We start from the raw sequence: 20,467 nt of genomic DNA, 5'->3' as shown, positions 1-20,467 counted from the left end.
TATATCCTGCTCATATATGCTGCTGTGAGTCAGGCAGAGTCCAGAGGAATCTCTCAGTGGGAGCAGGAACATATCTTTCTGATTCATAACTGTCAGGAGTGTACCTGGGAGGTCCAGGATGGCATTAGTTAGAACAGCCTTTCAATGAATGACATCAAAGTTTGTGAGAGAAAAGGTGTGAACTATTCACTCCATTCTGCCAGTGTTATTGAACAGTGTATCCTTTAGCACAAGGGTTCTCAAACTGCGGGTCGGGACCCCTCAGGGGGTCATGAGGTTATTACATGGGGGGTCGCAAGCTGTCAGCCTCCACCCCGAACCCCACTTTGCTCCAGCATTTATAATGGTGTTAAATATGTAAAAAAGAGTGTTTTTAAGGGGGGGGGGTCACAAACACAGGCTTGCTATGTGAAAGGGGTCACCAGTACAAAAGTTTGAGAACCACTGTGGGTAGTGGTGCCCACTTAAAAAAAAAGAAAAAGAATAAAGTAGATGAAAATACACCTCTACCCCGATATAACGCGACTCAATATAACATGAATTTGGCTGCACCCTCAGGCAGATCAAAGCAAGTTCAATATAACGCGGTTTCACCTATAACGCAGTAAGATTTTTTGGCCCCCGAGGACAGCGTTATATCAGGGTAGAGGTGTACTTGTGTGTGTTAATGAGACATGGGTGAATAATATTTTTACTAACATTAATTTTGCTCTTATATAATTATATCTTTTTTCTTTTCTCAAACTGGCTTTTATTTTAGATTGTCATTAGCTGTTTTGAAAAATGACAAGTTTGTTAAATTTTAATGGAAAGAAAAGAATAGTTCTTAAAAAAAACCAACCACCCCCCAACTCTCGCCCCAAACCTGAGAAAAATGCATAGATTTCTGTTCACAGAAAGAGTTTATCAGCATGTATAAAATTCTAATGAAATTCTAACTGATCTCTTAGATTGAAAAAGGCAATGTGGATGGTACAAATCGTGTGACCCTGGTTCTTCATCTCTCTCACCCCTGGGGAATCGCTGTCTATGATTCCTTTCTGTACTATACTGATCGAGACTATGAGGTCATTGAGCGGGTTGACAAGTCCACTGGAGCGAACAAAGTCGTGATGAGAGACAATGTTCCAAGACTGAAGTGCCTACGAGTGTATTATAGAGACAGTGAGTATTTGCTACAATTTAAAGGGGCAGTGTCAGGAAGTCTAAATTTTGAAAAATCTACCATCCTGAAAACAAGAATCTGAAACGTTATTAAATTGCCAACAAGATGGCATGGCAAACCGCAAACCATAAATTAGTCAGGTGGTGGTTTCGGTTTCTGAGAGCATCCTTACACATCATGCAGGTGCATAGAAGTGTATAGTCGCATTCCTCAGCTCTACAGTATTTGTCTGCTCATTTCTTTTCAGTCAGATTACTGAAGTATATAAGAGTCATGTTCTACAAGAGCATTCCTTTGAAACCAAACTAAGTGAGTAGGGCTAATTTTAGACTTGCCAGCTTTGATGGTATGTTGATAAAACATGAACTTACTTATGGGATGTGCAGTAGGATTTATATATGTCTTTAACACAACATTTTAGTGCTGTTTTGTATTTGTAGTTCTGAGACAAATTAATGTTACTGCATTTTCAAATATTTCTATTGTTCTTGTGTAGGTATCTCTATTTTAAGAGTTTCAAGATATTTATTGGACCTCAGAGGAGATGATCATAATGGTCCTTTCTGGCCTTAAAATGTGTGAATGTAGTTTAGGGTTAGTTTTGATTTCAGTATGATTTCTAGTAGTATGGTATGGAAATAATGCAGGTACATGAACTTTCACTGCTCTGTACTAACACAGTCTGTGTTAACTTTTTCTGGAAGAGCAGGGAGTTCTGACTGATTGTAGAGATCGTTCTCACATGTATAGTTGAGATCTGAACTTCCACAATGTCTAACAGTGTTATGCTCTAGTTTTGATGTTGGGCTCATTGCTAGTTAGTTTATTAATTTCTGTGTTCAAATGTCCTCAAGTAATTTGTAAAACTAGTTGATTAATTCACAGTGAATAATATTTTGCTGTGAATTTTAGCATCCTTTTCTACTTGCAAATTGTCCATGAGCAGTTTTCAGTTTTCTCCAATATGTTTGTCCTTTTTCAAAAATTTTCCCTAATGATTTCTGTGAATAAATCTTGGTATTTTATTAGATTATTTGGTATTGAAATATGAAATGCAATCCATGTGGTTAATTTTCATAAGAAAAATTGGTCAGATGATGGTGTCATTGTTTTCTGACTGAAAGAGCACAATTTATTGAAGTAAGTTTCTGTGGAAATGTATTTCTGAGTTCAAAATTCAGTTTCTCTGAATGTTCTGATAGTCATGTAAAATTCTGTTTTCACAAACATTCCTGGATATAACTTCATTTGCTTGAATATTCTCAGGAACAGAACACAAAGGGGTATGAATATTTGCAAAGCAAATTTAGTTTTTTTTATTTGAGGACAATCACATGAGGCATTTCCCAGCTCTAATAATTAGTTGTGTGGTTATCCAGTTAGGATTTTGCTGTCGCATCTGTTTTTACAGTAAGTTTACAGCTGTAACTTTAACTGAAAAATTCATTCTGGAATTTCATGAGCTAGTTTGCTTCAAATTTATATGAGCGTCATATCTGATCCTGAAAAAACATGCTCTACTGAAGTTCTCTTCATCTTAGGTGAGAGGAGTCCAAACGCTTATATTTATTTGCCACAGTTCAAAATGATTAAGATTCTTACTGTTGCTGCTTATTGTTATTAGTCACTTTCCTGATAAGCTTGTGGCGTGTATACATTTTATTCTAGAACAATGAGAGTTTATAACGAACAGCTGCACTATTGAGGTTTTATATGCATCTGTTTCTTTCTGACACAGATTCTGCTGGTTCCTCAAATGGCTGCAGTAACAATATTGGAGTTTGTCAGCAGCTTTGTCTGCCTGTGCCTGGTGGACTATTTTCCTGTGCCTGTGCCACTGGCTTCCAGCTAAATCATGATAACAGGACCTGTTCCCCATATAGTTCCTTTGTAATTGTTTCCATGCTGTCCGCAATTAAAGGATTTAGCTTAGAGACATCTGATCACTCTGAAGCCATGGTGCCGTTGGCAGGAAGAGGTATGTGAAGATTGTAGTAGATGAGAAAAATCTCTTTATGCCTATTGTGGTCATTTTCTGTTAAAGATTTGTAATGCTCTGGTGATTGCTTATGTGACATATGGAGTATTTAACAACAAGACTAATATACTGAATAAGAATATTGCCTAGACATCATGCCATGGAGGTAAGGTATGTATAAAATTCAGTGGCATGTACCGATCTCCACATAAAGGCCTAAATTTTCAGAAGACAACCTCTTTGTGCAGATGTAGTTTGTGAGTTTAATTTTAGCACACTGTAATAATCAGATTTTATTAGTTTAATATTCTCATACACTATTTTAAATATTGAACTACGGAGCCATAATAATACGATGCTCTGCACATTAACAGAGAAGCCAGTTATATGATCTTATCTGAATGTTTACATATAAAGAGTACCATGGCAATGTAAATTGATGGTAGATTTTATGTCATGAGATTTTATGCCATGACAACCTCAATTCACTTGTCATTGCAAATAACATAAACCACAAATTTTAAATAAAATACTTTATATTAAAAATAATTGATTGCTTTTTAAAAATGTTTCAGGACGAAATGCACTTCATGTGGATGTTCACATGCCTTCTGGTTTCATTTACTGGTGTGACTTCAGCAGCACTGTTTCTTCCCAGAATGCAATACGTAAAATTAAGCCGGATGGTTCTTATTTTAGAAACGTTATTACAAATGGAATAGGACGAAATGGAATCCGTGGCATTGCAATTGATTGGGTAGCAGGTAAGCAGAACTGCTGCATAGCTGAATTTATAATAAAGGTTTCTCTGTATATGTTGTAGGAATCTTTAGACTAATAATTAGTTTTATAGAAAAAAAAACTCATGGAAACATTTCAAAGGGAAACCATGTATGCTTTTAGCTAGTGCTGTATACGCAGAGTGGTTTTAAAATGAAAAAAATGTATGAAGGGCAGCAGTCCCATTGATTACAGTAGGAGTTGAATGAACAAAGTAGAGGACAGAATTTGGCTCTAAGCTGTAGACTTAAAACCATGCTTTCCAATTAATATTGTAAGTTAAATCAAACAGCAAGTTTATAATTAATGCAAATACCAACTTTTTAGAAAGCATTTATTCATTTAACACTAAACAGGAGATCTTTGTCAAGTGCATACATTTTTTTTGTTTCTTTGGTGTAATTCCTTCTGGGTGTGTCTACGCTGCACTGTCTTTTGGTGGTGTGTAGTGCACATACACATGGGTATAAGTAGCAATATAGACGATGAGGCAAGGCTTAGGTTAGTAGACTACAGACGTGCCTGAAGGGTGTGGGTATGTACCTGACTACGTACCCTACATGGCTCTCTGCACACCCAAACTCTGCGTCCCCATCTAAACTGCTGTTTTTAACAGTGTAGTGTCATGCTGCTGGAGCCTTTCTCTGCTCCAGGAAAAGACTCCAGTTGTGTAGAAAGATTCTGCCAGCTCCCTCCCCACTGCAGAAACTCTTCTCCACCACTGGGAAAGTCTCCAGCAGCTCCCATCCCTGCTGCAGGGAAAGACTCTGGCAGTGGGGAAAGGCTCTGGCAGGGGTGAAGCAGTGGGGAAAGGCTCTGCCAGCTCCCCGCTGCTGGAGCCCTTCTCCACAGAAGGGAATGACTCCAGCAGTGGGGAATGGCTCTTGCAGGGGAAGGCTGTGGGGAAAGAGTCAGCCTTTCCTCACCTCAGTGAAAGGCTCCATCAGCAGGGAGCTGCTGAAGCATTTCCCCTCTGCCTTCCCTCTCCCAGAGCCCGTCACTAGCATGTGTAGCTACACACCTCAGGGTGGATGCGGTGTGCTTTTCACTGTGGCATGTATTACACATATACTACTTGCCGCCACCAGTGGTGTATATATAGACATAGTGTCTTTAGTTTCAAATAAAATGCTAAGGAAAAATGTTAATGTTGATTTGAAGCAATGTAATAAAACAAGACCTTTGAACTAAATACATATTGTTATATGAAACCATGATGATGACCTATATGAATGGGCCAAATTCTGTCTCAATTATGCCTGTGCAGCCCACTGAAGTTAGTAAGGATGGATGAATGAATCAAGGGCAGAATTTGAATAATGTTATTTTGTGGTACTGTTTGTCTAATTCTTCACAGTTAAGCATCTATTTTTAAAGTTCTTTCCAAGGAAGCAAATGCCCTAACCAGCTATATACTTGGGTCTTTGCTTATCATAATTTTATGATTCATTTTATGATCACCATTTGAAGGTATCAGCTTGTGTTTCTCTGGTTTTGAATTAAATTGTATTTAACTTTTTTTTTTAAATACAGGGAACCTTTATTTTACGAATGCTTTCCTGACAGAGACTTTTGTAGAAGTTTTGCGTTTAAACACTTCTTATCGACGTGTTCTCCTGAAAACCACAGTGGATATGCCAAGGCATATAGTAGTAGACCCAAAAAACAGATACCTCTTCTGGGCAGATTATGGACAGAATCCAAAGATTGAACGTGCGTTTCTTGACTGCACCAACAGAACAGTGCTTGTGTCTGAAGGCATTGTCACACCACGTGGCTTGGCAGTAGATCACAGCAATGGCTATGTTTATTGGGTTGATGATTCTTTAGATATGATTGCAAGAATTCAGCCTGATGGGGGTGAAGCAGAAATTGTTCGCTATGGTAGTCGCTACCCAACACCATATGGCATCACCGTCTTTGAAAATTCTATGATCTGGGTGGACAGGAACCTGAAAAAAGTCTTCCAAGCCAGCAAAGAGCCAGGCAACACTGAGCAGCCAACAGTTATACGAGACAATATTAATTGGCTAAGAGATGTTACCATTTACGACAGCCGTTTTCAACCACGGTCTTCCCTCAGTATCAACAACAGTCCTTGTTTGGAGAACAATGGAGATTGTTCCCATTTGTGTTTTGCCTTGCCTGATCTGCAGATGCCTAAATGTGGGTGTGCCTTTGGCACACTAGGAAGTGATGGCAAGAGATGTTCCATTTCAACAGATGATTACTTGATTTTTGCCCTTGAGAATGCGCTTAGAAGCATACAGCTCGATCCTGAGAATCACAGCCCCCCATTTCGCACAGTGAATGTGTTAAGAACTGCAGTGGCTCTAGATTTTGACAGCATGAACAACAGAATATATTTTACACAAAGTTCTCCAGCTGGGACAGGAAAAATCAGCTACATTAATATTTACTCAGGAACTGGCACTCCAACTATAGTTGCGTCAGGTAAATGCCATTAAACTTGATCTAAACTAACTGGATATTAACAAGATAGGATTATAGCACCTGATTATTAGTTAAATAATTACAGTATGTTTATTCTAATGATCAAGACAGACTGTTGAGTTAAGATATTCTCTTGAAAGCTTCTGTTGACATTTCTGCTTAGTTTTTTCCTCCTTTCAGGTTCTTACTCCATCTTTATCAGTACTCACACAAACTATGAAAGTATAAGATTAGTTAGTACTATTATTGTTTGTTTCCAGCAGTTCCCACAATGCAATGAGCACTGAACCAACATATGGGAAGGCATAGCCTCTGCCCCAAAGAACCTATAATATAAAAGGACAAAAGAGACAGATGAAAGGTTAGCTGGATGTAATGTACAAGCAGAGTGGTCAAGGTGGTGTTTGGCCTTGGTCTTGATAATACAGTGTTGGGTAACACAATGTTCTGGGTTTTTTTTTTTTTTAATTACTGTCAGCCTTGGCATTACCAGTCATCTGGGTTCTTGTAGGTGTCACAGGGGAAGTGGGTCTTCAACAGAGATTTCATTGTGGGAGGGGGATAGTGATCTTGCAGACCAGCTCAGAGAAGGCGTTCAGTGCATAAAGGATGGGGTAGAAGAAGACACTCATATTTGCTGAGTTACACTGTTTGTTCATACTGGGCCAAGTCCTCAGGTCCTGAGCGGGGGCTCAGCTCTGCCTTTTCAGTGCAGCCCAGTGGTGTGGGTGTGGGTGGGGCTGCACCTCCCCTAGGAGAACTCAAGGAGGGATTCTGTCTTGGAATCCTTTCCAGGGGCACAACTTACTTCCCCGACTGCTTTTGTACCACTCCAGGGTGGCTGCAGAGAGAAGGTAGGGCAATGTCTCTGCCTCTTCCCCACCCTTCTCTGCCTCCTTTGGAGCACTGTGCACTCCCAGAGTAGTAGTGCGGGAGGAGTCCCTGCACTTCCTGGAGGATAGAGACTGCAATTCGTCTTGCCCTTAAGTAGGCCGTACAAGTGTCTGAGAGGCCATACAAGTGTCTGAGAGGAAGTGTTCTGTCCATTGACAGAACCCACCTCCACTTTGTGCCCTTATAAGGGCCTGTTTCTTAGATTTTTACTTAGGCAAACACCCATTGATGTCAATGGGATCTTAACTGGATAAGTACCTCAGGATTTGGCCCATTATGATGGTGATGATTTGGTGAAGTGTATGGCAATGTTTCAGAAAGTTGTAATGAATAGATGTTCTCCTTTTTTAAGGTTTGGGAACTCCAGATGGCATAGCCTTTGACTGGATCAGTAACAGAGTTTATTACAGTGACTATTTGAACCAGACTATCAGCTCAATGGCTGTGGATGGATCTAACCGCACAGTGGTTGCCCGTGTTCCACGCCCTAGAGCTATTGTACTAGATCCTTGCAGAGGGTATGTCTTGCTCTTTTTCTTCTAAAGTTTTCATTAAAATTGTATTTTTATATTAGGTGGGGCTGATAGCGCTGCTGATGGTTAAAGATGCCTGACACTTCCCATTGTTAGACCCATTTGGCAGAGAGATCACCCTGCTCTCAGCAATGTGGTTTTTGGGGTTTTTTTGCTGTTCCTGTGAGAAACTGTCCATATTTGGTCTTTGAAAAATCTGAGTTTGCTCATGTTTAGTAGAGACTTTTTAAGAGTTTGGCAGCCAAATTCCCTGAAGATTTCGTTGGTACTGGACATGCAACCAAGGCTGCAGGGCTGAGCAGGACTTTCCTTTCTTGCTGCTGTGGTGCTGGGCACCAGAACTGAGAGCTCCTATGAACCCTGACTCCTCCTGCTGGTGCCCGTGCAGTGTGGAGGAGAAAGTGGAGGGGTCAGAATTAAGGCTGCATGGGGATCCTTAATTCTGGCATTTCCTAACTTTTGAGTGTTTGACTTTGCAACTTCGATAGTCTTTATTTGTAGTTTTTTGGATGTAGTAACATAAGATTAAATTTAGGTATAAACCTTCTTTGATACTTGGCTTTGTCAACTAAATTTCAAAAAGACAAAAGCAATGGCACTCCCAGGTAAATTGTGGGGGTACAGTGGGAGCAATACTATTTTTAGAAGAGAAATAGAGGAGAAGCAAAAATTATGTAAGTTTGGAAATGTGTGTGCTGGAAGATAACAGCTTGAGGGAACTATGTGAATTGCACAGAGTTCTGTGTTCTGTTTCTCGCCAGTGCAACAGAATGTGCAAGTATATTCAGATATATGCAGGCAATATGAGACAGTGCTTTGCAGGTGAAATCAGAGGACCCACAGGAGACTCCTTCAGCTGATAGTGAATGCTAGCCCATCTGGGGAGGTGCCAGGAAGATCTCTATACCAGCAGGAAGGAGAGGCATCCAGCACCAGATATTTGTCAAACTAGACAGAGAAGATAATGGGAAGGCATGTGTCCACCACTCATCTGAGCTGAGCAGAGGACCAAGCGGTGGTTGTTCAAAATAAGGCTTCTCTGAGAGTAGCATGTCCCTAGGATTAGTTGACACACCAAGGAAATCTACCTATTTAGATTCCTATATGATCCCAATACCCCGTACTATCCAAGTGCCTCACAAGAATTCATGAATTGATCCTCACAGCAGCCCTTTGAAGCAGGAAATAACGTTATTAGCACTATTTTGCAAATGGAGAAACCAAGGAGAGAAATTCAGTGACTTTCCCAAGGTCACACACGAAGTGGTGGGGCTCCAGTAGGGCTTCACATGGGTGCAGGGGTCCTTGCTATTGCAGAATCAGGGTCCTAATTAATGGAGATAGTTCTTCCCTCACATATATATTCCCAGCTGACTCTTGATTTCAGTAGGAGAGACCAGGATGGATGTCTCTTACGACAGAATTGAGTCCTGTGGGTTTTGTTTGCCAAAGAGATAACTTTGCAATTGTCTGATTGATAGATACATGTACTGGACTGACTGGAGTACCAATGCTAAAATAGAACGAGCTACACTTGGAGGAAACTTCAGGATACCTATTGTAAGCACCAATTTGGTGTGGCCAAATGGACTTACCCTGGACTATGAGGAACAGCAACTTTACTGGGCTGATGCACGTCTGTATGTATCTGTCTTGTCTGTAGTAGGTTTTTTAAAAGAAATTTATTATTACACTTTACTTTCAGAGCTCAGATATTTTTCTCTCTTTTTCATTACTTCAGATGCATTTGGTACCATTTTATAGTAGGGCCCATTAATAATCACTTAATAGTTTTTAAATTCCATTGTGAAAAGTAATTAGTAAGTACATAGTACTGTAATTGATTAACCACATGGTTGTTTCTGTCTTATACCAGGAAAACAAAATTGTAGGGACCAAATTCTGCCACCGTTACTCAGTCAAAACTTCCATGACTTCCTTGGCAGTTTTGATTGATTAACTAACAAATCTTAGAATTGACCTGTGATTTCGAGAACAATGTATGTTAGTAATTTGCAGGCACATATAATTACTGGGTTTCCTGAAATTCACAGGGAGCTAAATTTACTCTAATATTGTGCTAGCTCATTTGTCTTATTCTTAATGCAGTATTTTAGCGTTTTCTCTGATCTATACATTGCTTCTGCACAGCTTCTCTCCTCATTCACCACTAATGGGCAATGCCTCTCACCGCGGCATTTGGAGATGGTCCAGTGTTGTTGCTGGATGCTCCGGGACTAAGCCCCGCCCGTCAGCTCAGGCCACCAGAATTTCTGCTTTCAGTTGGTTGTTCAGTCTCTCTAAGCCACTTTGTTTTCTAAGTTTCAATTTTTTTAATGCTGCATAGTGACTGCATTTCAGCTTCTGTGTGTCTCTGGCCCTCCTGAGGTGAGGAGTCACTGGAGCATTGAGGCTCTAACCCTTGGGGTTCCCCAGTACAGCGTCTCTTCCACAGCTGCCTTTGCCCTCTTCCCCCCTCACAGCAGCAGAGAAGCCTTGCAGGCATTGAACCAAGTCCCAGAGGTGCTGTACACAGCTTTTCAGGAGTCTTGGAGGACAAGCTATGCTCTGCTGCTGCTAGCTGCCGACCCTCACTCTGCCAGGGCATGAGGCTGGAGAAGGCGAGCTATGCCCTGCAGCTGTAAGCTACTGACCCTTGCACTGCTCGGGGATGGGGCTTTGCATTGGACAGCTGTGTAGGGTGTCAGTTCTTGCCTGAAGCTGCGACTCCATCATGGAGAGCTCAGACAAGGGCATGAGGATTCTGATAGAGAGGAAAACCCATCACAGCCTGCCCCGGAGTAAGACTCTGGCCTCAAAAAGGCAAAAGCAAGCATCCCGTTCATAAGGCAGTGATTAATGTAGTTAATGAGCAAGTGGTATAAAATCCAGGGTTTAAACCCTTTCTCCTTTGCCTTCCCTCCATGAAGGAGCATTTGGTGGGCTTTTCTCCTCACAGGTGCTCTGTATCAGGATCCACCCCCTTCCCCGGCATGCTTTTGTCAGGGCATGCAGCTGCCTGGTGCACCCATGGAGCTTTGCTTCGGGCAGCAGCAGTGTTGCCAGTGCTTAATTTGTGCCAGGGCTTGTCAGGGCTGAGCTCTGGCACCTCTAGGCTTGGCAGTTCATAGCCCCAGCGCCTCTGGGCTTGCCGCATCAGTTATGAAAGTAAAAAAATTGCTTGAGTCCCAGCACCTAATTGTTTGAGCCCTGGCACCTCTTGCATTACAACTTAACCACTGAGTGTTGCTGATCCCTGAAGTTCAAAATTCAGGAGACAGACCCTCCAAAATTTTGAGATTGCCCCTCCCCACAAGAAAGACAGAGATAAATTTTTCATCTTAAGCCAACAAATTCCTCAGCATGACAAAGATGACATGAGCATTTGTACATGATATCAGAGGGGTAGCCGTGTTAGTCTGAATCTGTAAAAAGCAACAGAGGGTCCTGTGGCACCTTTGAGACTAACAGAAGTATTGGGAGCATAAGCTTTCGTGGGTAAGAACCTCACTTCTTCAGATGCAAGTAGACAATTTGTACATGAGAGAGCAAACTTCCTGTACAAGACTCTTTCTTTCAGTCTGCCGTCTGCATCCAGAGTCCTAAGAAATGGCTGGTAATAGTCACAGCACATCTATGCCCATGCATGGACAACATCACAACCTGTGCCCTGTCCAGAGAAACAGACTCACTCAGAATTTGCCAGCTGCTGGAAAAAATTCAGCCCCACCACTTGATCAAAATCAAGAAAAATCTTTTGAGCCCAGTGCAGAAAATGGTTCAACCAGAGGTCAAAATAAGCGTGGGTCTGACTGTAATTTTACCATTACGGTAAATATTCACAAAGATACAAACTTTCTTGCATCAATCATTTCCTGGCAGTGCTTATCCATAACCAATTGTCTCTAGCGAATGTGTTTGCTAGTACCAAGCATCTGTGTTATCCCCCAAGTGGGATTTCACACAGTGTGTCTCCAGATAGTCCTCCTAAGAACATGGTACCACTGAGGGGACGTAATACAAAATTAACCACCATTCCTGAATCACGTCTGGATCTCCCCTTGTGGCAGGTAAGTACCAACAACATGCTGAAAATCAACTCAGTTTTCCCTATAGACCCTTGCACACTTGCTATGAAAGCAAACCTTGCAGGGTCGGAAGCATACCTGGAAGACAAGATGACCCAGGAATTATGGTCCTGCACTCAGGAAAGCATGCAGGTCTCTCAAGGTCGCCCCTGGAGGTGTACCAAATTCCAATATCTCAGCATGCACATCCTTTTAGTTCATGTCAACAGCTCTGTCAGCGGTGTTTCTGAACACAGCCATAATGTTGGTTTTGCGGGATCAGACTAGTGATCCATCAAGTATGGTGTCCTGTCCCAGTACCACATCCTTTAGAGGAAGGTGCAAGAAACCCTATAGAGGGAAATTATATAATAACTTGCCTACAGGGGAAGTTTTGTTTTAACTCCCATTAATTAGAGGTTTGTTTATGCTCTGAAGCATGAGTGTTTATACCTAAGGCTGCGAGTTTGCCACGGAGGTCATGGATTCCGTTACTTTCCGTGACCTCCGTGACTTCTGTAGTGGCCGGTGTGCCTGGCTCAGGGGCAGCTCAAGCAGCCCCTGCATCAGGCGCACCGGTGGCTGCTCGGGCAAACTTGGGCCCCCGCGTCCCAGCCAGCAGCAGTTTGGGTATGGGAGGGGGCAGAGGGTTGGGGCACCAGATGGGGTGAGGTGGGCTCTGGGTGGCGCTTACCTGGGAGGCTCCCTGGAAGTGGCGACATCCCCCTCACTCAGCTGCTAGGCAGAGGGTGGCCAGGCAGCTCTGCACACTGCCTCTGCCCAGAGCACTGGCTTTGCAGCTCCCATTGGCACGGAGCCAGGTAGGGAGCCTTCTGGCCCTGCCAATCCCCACCTCCCAGCACTAGTGGGGGCCCCAGGCTGTGTGCCCCCGCCCATGCATCCAGCCCCTGCCCCACTGCCGCCACCCCTGCCCACTCCGGTGCCAGCGGGGGTCCCAGGCTGTGTGCCCCTGTTGAAGCATCCAGCCCCTTCCCCCCACCGCCGCCAGCCCTGCCCACCCCAGCGTCAGCGGGGATCCCAGAATGTGTGCCCCTGTCCAAGCATCCAGCCCCTGACCGCCGCCGCCCCTGCCCACCCCGGTGCCAGCGGGGGTCCCAGGCTCTGTGCCCCCGCCCAAGCATCCAGCCCCTCCCCCACTGCTGCCAGCCGTGCCCACTCCGGTGCCAGCGGGGGTCCCAGGTTCTGTGTCCCCGCCCAAGCATCCAGCCCCTCCCCTGCCACTGCTGCCCGTGCCCACCCCAGCACCAGTGGGGGTCCCAGGCTGTGTGCCCCCGTCCAAGCATCCAGCCCCTGCCCCCCACTGCCCACTCCGGCGTCAGCAGGGGTCCCAGGCTGTGTGCCCCCACCCAAGCATCCAGCCCCTCCCCCGCTGCTGCCACCCGTGCCCACCCCAGCAACAATGGGGGTCCCAGGTTGTGTGCCCCCCCCCCCGCCGCCGCCCATGCCCTCCCCAGTGCCAGCAGGGGTCCCAGGCTGCGTGCCCCCGCCCAAGCATCCAGCCCCCCCCGTCCCCGCCTGTGCCTCTCCCAGCACCCGTGGGGCCCCTGGGCAGGCCCCCCGCAAGTTTTATTCATTGGTATTTTTATTAAAAGTCATGGACAGGTCACAGGCTGTGAATTTTTGTTTACTGCCCGTGACCTGCCCGTAACTTTTACTAAAAATATCTGTGACTAAAACGTAGTCTTAATTATACTCCTTCCAAAACCAGGGAATAACCAGAGGTCAAAGTTTCTCTGTGACAATGGAAATAATGTCAGCGGGCAGAGAAAAGTCTGCTGCCTTTCAAGACAGTTCACAGAAAGGATGAGGAAAAGAGGAAAAAGGAGAGTTGAAGTCCTAAACCTCCATGTGTCAGAAGGTACTTTATATTTGATAGACAACTGAGGAACCTCCATTACACCTGGCTGAAAGACTCCTGGACACTGGACAACCTACAGTTAATAGCCTGGGCATGGGAAGAGAAGTTCAGTTCTGCAGGGTTTCTCCATTAGTCTCATTGATACATTTTGGTATCCAGACAGAATTTAACCAGGGAAATGTATTAGGTCAAATTTCATTTCATGTGTGAGGGGAAACAGAAGAAGGCACTTTGAGGCAAGTATGGTCTCTTTGTTATTTGTTTGTACTGTGTCCAGCAAATGGGGCCCTGGCCACTAATTTACTACAAACAATTAATAATAATCACAAAGTTCTGGTGATCTGAGCTACACTACAGGTTTTCCCAGATGGCTGGTCAGAATCCAGCAACCAAATACCATAAAAAGGTGTATACCAGCCCTCACAGTGTTCTTTATGGAGGTACACCAGACTCTCCACTGAGTATTGTCAAGTGTCAAGATTCATCAGACTGGCCAAACTAGACAAGCTTGTGTGCAGCTTTTCTTCTTGCCATTACTTCCAAAAGACAGGATTGGAATTAGTTCCTCTCTCTGTGCAAGAATGACATAGCTGTTGTCAAGTGGAAAAGGTTATTCTTGTAGCTCCAGAAATAATTCTGACCAAGATGAGTTCATCTTTCCACAACTCCTGTGAAACAGTGTTTCCATTATTTTGTTCCAGTCCTTACACTCCCTTGGAAAGTTGTGGCATAAATGGGCATTCCCAAAACGTCTTATTCTATCCAAAATGCCATGGCCTTAGGACCTCAAACTTGCTGCAGGCAAGACATTAAAATCCTTCACCAGTTGACATCCCGGGCATCTGAGAGACTATTTATGGAGTGCGAATCAAGGTGCCCTCGGAAGGTCCCTATTGGCCTTGTGGGGAAAAGTGTCTGAGCCTCATCTGAAGAAGATTTGCAAAATAGATTTTCATTGCTCTGCAGAGGGAACCTTTTGGTAGGAAGGTGCTTCTGGATTGGTTCCCCCAGAATTCCTTAAATTACAAAGCTTTTGTTTTATATGGGATAACTTGTATGTCTGCCTATTATTCATCTTGTAATAATCATTCAAATTCTGCTTTATCGTCCCTTCCTCCACTTCTGTGATTCACTGCTTGTTACTTCCCATTAGTGATGAAGGAGGAGAGAAGCCATGCAGCAGAAGGAGAAATTTCTTACATGATAATTTTCTTTCTGTCAGCAGCTTCTCTCCTCATTCAGCCTACCCTAGTAGTCTGGTGAATGACCAGAATGCAATTTGTAACAATTGAAATGTTTCTCTAAGGGAGACTTAAACATACAATTGCCCTAAGATTAGCTAATGTAAGTTCATGTTATTCACTTAATGCTAATGACTGGTTACCTGCGTGCTCCTACAGCTTTGGAAGAGCTCTTCTGGGTGTTAAATTGAAGGGCGGGACTTAGTCCTGGAGCTGCAACATTGAACCCCCCTCTGGACACGGGGAATGTTATTGTTTACAGTGTAATTTTCAGAAAGCCTTTCTGTTCCATTGACAGTCTACACTTTAACTGCATTGTGAAGAAAGGAGCAAAAGCACAGCAATCGCACAGGCGCATCTTTGAAGGAGAGGAGCAGAACTCACATAACCTTCTGTCTCCTGTCACCAAAGCCCTGCCATGTGTATAGAACACCTCATTGGGTTGTCTGATCACCAGAATGCTGGGACATGGAATGAGGCAGCAGCTTCTACTCGGGGCATAGTACACTCTTCACATTTGCTCTAATTTCTCTAATTCCCCTACACTCCACCCAGTATTTTCTTCTCACTGCTCTCTTTTTCTCTTCTCACTCGCAGCTTCTAGCAATACCATGCTCCTTTTTTACCAAGCACTTTCTCTCTCCTCCTTGAAATCCCTCCTCAAAATGCATTTCTTCTAGAAATCCTTCCTATTTTGTCATCCTTCCTGCCAACAATCTTTCCACACCCTCCTTTTTCTGTACTCTCGTGTTTTGTTCTTGTGTGACTTGTCTGCTTGGACTGTAATCTCTGTGAGGCAGGGAACTTGTTTAACTCTGTGGCTTAAGTGCTGCAAACATTTGTGGCCTGATAAAATGATTTTACATAATAATGCACCGGCAACTGTAGCATAAATTGATTCTTCCTGAAGCAGCACTATCTGACCTCCACTGGAAGCAGGTGCAGGTGGGTCAATAGTGCTGCTAGGGATAGGATGGGTAGACAGTACGGAACAGGGATATTGCTTGCCACAGGATCTGTAGGGTTGGAGCCTGTATCTCCTGTGGACCCCGGAGGTGCTGCTTCTGTTAGTTCTGCTCATCGTTGCAGAGGGGAGCCTGAACTCCAAGGTCAACAGAGAAGAATTTGTGGTTATTTTATAGCAACTCTTCTTCTTTCATATATTTATTCATGGGAAACTTAGCACATAAGTTTATGTATTTATTTTGTATGTGATCTGCTATGTATTTCCTGGTAACATGAATTTGGGTCTTCAGTAGTGGCAACTAAAAAGACAGTATCTTTCCCTTTCATGGTGCCATTGTACTCCTAGTGCAAGGCTACATGAATTTTGAGTCCTTTCAAAGGAAAGAATTCTGTCATGAAATTTGTGCTAATTTTGGTTATGGGTAGTGTAGCTGCTTAAATGTTTTCTTCTAAAAACTAATTGCTTCTGGTACATTATTTTATTAGTGCTTCAAAGTCATTACTTTGCATCATTATTGAGCCAGTAGTTTGAAAAGCCCCTGAGACCTCAAACTGTATTTAATAACAAAACTTAGTTAAATATGCTCCAGTATTTAATTGGTCACAGAGTGTAATTTAAGTATGTACTGGTATCTGGAAAAGTTCAAAGGCTTTAATATTTCCTTATTTATTTTAGACAGAAGATTGAGCGATGCTCCCTTTCTGGTTCCAATCGTGAAGTAATCGTTAGTACTGCTCTATATCCATTTGCCATGACCTTGTTTGATCAGCACATTTACTGGACAGATTGGAATACCAGAAGTATTTACCGAGCTAACAAATACGATGGCTCAGATCAGATAGTAATGATCATGAATCTGCCACAAAGACCAATGGATATTCATGTTTGGTCAAAAAGTAAGCAACAACAGTGCATCAATCCTTGCAACCAATTTAATGGCGGTTGCAGTCACATCTGTGCACCAGGTAAACTAATATGTTTGATGATAATGTTGACTATAGCAGAATTCACAGTATGGTGGAGTGCTAGGTTTAAAAATTACTTGGGAATGGCTGAAATATTTATTCACCTAAACCAGGAATGGGCAACTTTAAGGTAGCAGAGCACCACAAAATATCCTAAAAGCCTGAGCAGGCCACACAGAATTTTTTTTGAAGATTGAGCCGGGTCACTGAGTGGCACCGTCTTTTAGTAAATTTGCTGCTGCCTCATACTACTCTGGTGGGCAGGTTGTTTCCCCTATGCCTACAGTTGCCCATTCCTGGTCTAAACTAAAATATATCTCATTGAGGTCCAGACTGTACAAACTGAATTTTCTGTGCTAATGTGACAGCTGCCATTTTGGCTGACACATCAGGGATTGAACTACATGAGCTGCTACAGTTAGAGCTAAAGCACTCTAGCTGGGGCTGTAATGGACGCCTGTCCTCTATGGATTCAGCACAGAGGGGGCCTATAATACATACTTACCAGTAGATTACACTGGGACCTCAGAATGGTACCACAGCACTAAATACTTCATGCTGCAAATTTAAAATGTCGTCATAATCTGGATTTCTTTAGCACATGGTATTACAAAATATTTCCGTTACCATTATTTTCCAGACTCTTTCAGAACCCCTTGCTGTACAATCTCCATCTGTTTTGTTGTGTTATTTTAAAAGCTTTGGCAATTGAAATCCCAATTTCCAATAGAAAATGAGTGGGTTTAATAAGTTGATAATGTTGTACAAGTTTGGCACAAGCTGAAACTGTAAAATACATTAGGGGAGGGATTTTTAAAAGCACCCCGGGCAAGATTTTTAAAGTCTGCTAAAGATGCAGATAGGTGCCTGGTGGGATTTCCAAAAGCACCTAGGCATTTATCTCCCATTCACAGTTGGCCTAGAGGCAAATGGAAAACTCCCATTGACTTCAATATGAACAAAGTTAGTCTAATGTTTTCCAGTCTTAAGGGCCAGATCTTCAGCTGGTGTGGCCTTAATTTTTGACGACAGGATACTTTCTCACTTGAACCCCAAAAGTGCACCTATTATCACACTGAGAACAGCCCAGAGATCTCATGGTATTTATGGCAAACAAATATTATAAATCAGTGCACCAGATTTGGAGCTCAGTTACTCCAGCGTAACTCTTGAATAGTGCCGTTCAGTTAAGTGGATTGATACAGGTGTACTGAATTCAGCATCTGACCCAGTAGCCTTGCTTATTTAAAAGGCTGACACATACAACAAAGCTAGCTATTATAGTTCAGCAAAGAATAACGAATGTTGTAGCTGTGAATAATTTTATGGAACGTTTACCTTAATGTGTTGATATGCTCATCCTTTTTTTTTTTGTTTCAAATGTATGCAGGTCCTACTGGTGCAGAGTGTCAGTGTCCTTCTGAAGGTCACTGGTATTTAGCCAATAATAACAAGCACTGTATTGTGGACAATGGTACCAGGTGTGATGGAGGGCTCTTCACATGCCTTAATGGACGATGCATCTCAGAGCGGTGGAAATGTGACAATGATAATGATTGTGGGGATGGCAGCGATGAGCTGGAAAGTGTGTGTGGTAAGTGTTTTAATAACTGTGTTCGAAAGTGACACGGGGCTCAGTCCTGCTCCCAATGACATCAGTGGCACTTTTCCCATTGGTTTGGTGGCAATGGGATTGGGTCATGTGGTAGTAATTTGGAGTGGGCTCCTGCCTGCTTTCCGATTTTGCGTCTGCATCTTCATGTGTATTATGACAACAAATTTGCATTAGAAACAAGAAAGGATTTATAGGCATGCCTTTAACTTTAAATCATGTTTATCCTACTTTACCTTTTGACTTTGTCTAATTCAAAATGTGTATCTTACTTTTCATGCAGTCCGTTTTGCAGCGATGTTTGCCCTGGCAGGTAAAAGTGAAGCGCATTTTCCTTTGCTACATTTGTCAAAGAATTGAGTTTACATTGTATCCATGACTTTTCCTCCCTGTTTTTATCCCCTTTTAGCTTTCCATACCTGTCAGCCAACAGCTTTTACCTGTGGCAATGGGAGGTGCGTACCTTATCACTACCGCTGCGACCACTACAATGACTGTGGAGACAACAGCGATGAGGTGGGCTGCTTGTTCCGAACTTGTGACTCCAACACAGAATTTACTTGCAATAATGGAAGGTGTATATCTCTTGAATACGTCTGCAATGGTGTAAACAACTGTTATGATAATGGCACTTCAGATGAGAGAAATTGCCGTAAGTTCATCATAACTACCTATTGTATATTTGGATCTGACTCTTTAAACCAAAGAAGAGGCAAATATTTTTGCTTGTGAAGAATAATGAAGCTATCCGCAAAAGAGAACAAGTGACTTCTCTTGACACGATTGGTTTATTTTAACAATATTGTGCTTTATACTATTTTGAAACAAAACAGTAATTAAAATATTTATGAGCAATATGAGAGCATAGATATTTTATTTTATTATTAAAAATAGCCTGTTCTCTGTACGTCCCCAACCCTGGAAAGATTTATGCATGTGCTTCACTTTGTGTGCTATGAATAATCCCATTCAGTTCAACAGGGCTCTTCATGGTGCATTATATCTTTATGTAAGTCTTCAGAAGGTTGGGACCCAAATTTTTGCAGTGGGTTTATGCTATAAGGTTTTATATCATTCTTACTGTGTTAATTGCAATAGCTTTAATCACCTGTAGTAAATAGTATGCATGTTACTGCAGAGTTACTTTTACTCTTTAATATGAATGCTTTATATTGCTAAAAAAGTGGAAATGTTTCATTAGTTAAGTGTTCATTTCAAAATCAACAGAATTGTTTTTGGAAATGAGTAGTATTTTCAATAAAATACAAAATGCAGTTAAATCAATATTGACCAATAACGTGGCTAATCACGCTAAGCAGCCCTTCTGGTCAGTAGGAGGTTCTCTTATGGAACATTCATAACTTGAGCTGAGCAAATAATTCATGATGAGAAATTTATTCAGTTAAGGTAGCCCCTTTTTCTGCTTGCTATATTTGTTGGTATATTGTGATTTTCTGGAATGTACTTGTAACTTGCATTTTTCTAAAATTTTTGAAATGTTTACTCTATGGATTTATCACAAGTATTCAAAAGTTCAGCTATGTTGCTTATTTGTGGTTGGTCAGATAATTGACATGGTATTATTTCTGCCCCAATTGGTTGAATGTACAAGCACTTCCAATATGAATACATGTTCATGTGAATTTACAATATGGTTTATGTGAATACCAGCACATGCTACTTTGAAAATGCATTCTGCCAACATTTTTGCCAGTAAAACTTAATTGCCTGAATGTTCACAGAGAGCAGCAGGACAGAGTCATGAGCACAGCCCCAAGTAATTCATATCAACATTTGAACAAAAATGAGTGGAAACCATTTTGAGTTATTTGCCCATCTCTTTTTGTAGCTTCTCAAGACATCCACGTTTAGCCATTAATCAAGAGAAAATATCCCAGAAAAATATGTAAAAAATCTATTTTGTATTAATTT

At 42.3% G+C, this 20,467-nt stretch overlaps 1 protein-coding gene across 4 annotated transcripts in view; it reads left to right on the top strand.

The window, feature by feature from the left end:
• Positions 1-20,467, top strand: part of LRP2 (LDL receptor related protein 2) — a 176,802-nt gene that overhangs the window by 97,906 nt on the left and 58,429 nt on the right. For all 4 annotated transcript variants that reach the window (XM_065561806.1, XM_024114865.3, XM_065561805.1 and 1 more), the window contains exons 36-44: positions 951-1,164; positions 2,904-3,143; positions 3,719-3,907; positions 5,457-6,377; positions 7,624-7,789; positions 9,286-9,444; positions 16,634-16,923; positions 18,314-18,517; positions 18,945-19,187. In XM_065561806.1, the coding sequence (XP_065417878.1) occupies positions 951-1,164; positions 2,904-3,143; positions 3,719-3,907; positions 5,457-6,377; positions 7,624-7,789; positions 9,286-9,444; positions 16,634-16,923; positions 18,314-18,517; positions 18,945-19,187 (2,626 nt within the window). The remainder of the gene's footprint in view (positions 1-950; positions 1,165-2,903; positions 3,144-3,718; positions 3,908-5,456; positions 6,378-7,623; positions 7,790-9,285; positions 9,445-16,633; positions 16,924-18,313; positions 18,518-18,944; positions 19,188-20,467) is intronic.

This window comes from Chrysemys picta, chromosome 11, assembly GCF_011386835.1.
Source record: "Chrysemys picta bellii isolate R12L10 chromosome 11, ASM1138683v2, whole genome shotgun sequence".
NCBI lineage: Eukaryota > Metazoa > Chordata > Testudines > Emydidae > Chrysemys > Chrysemys picta.
Note: the sequence above shows the minus strand (reverse complement) of the source record. Positions and strands in the feature narration are given on the sequence as shown.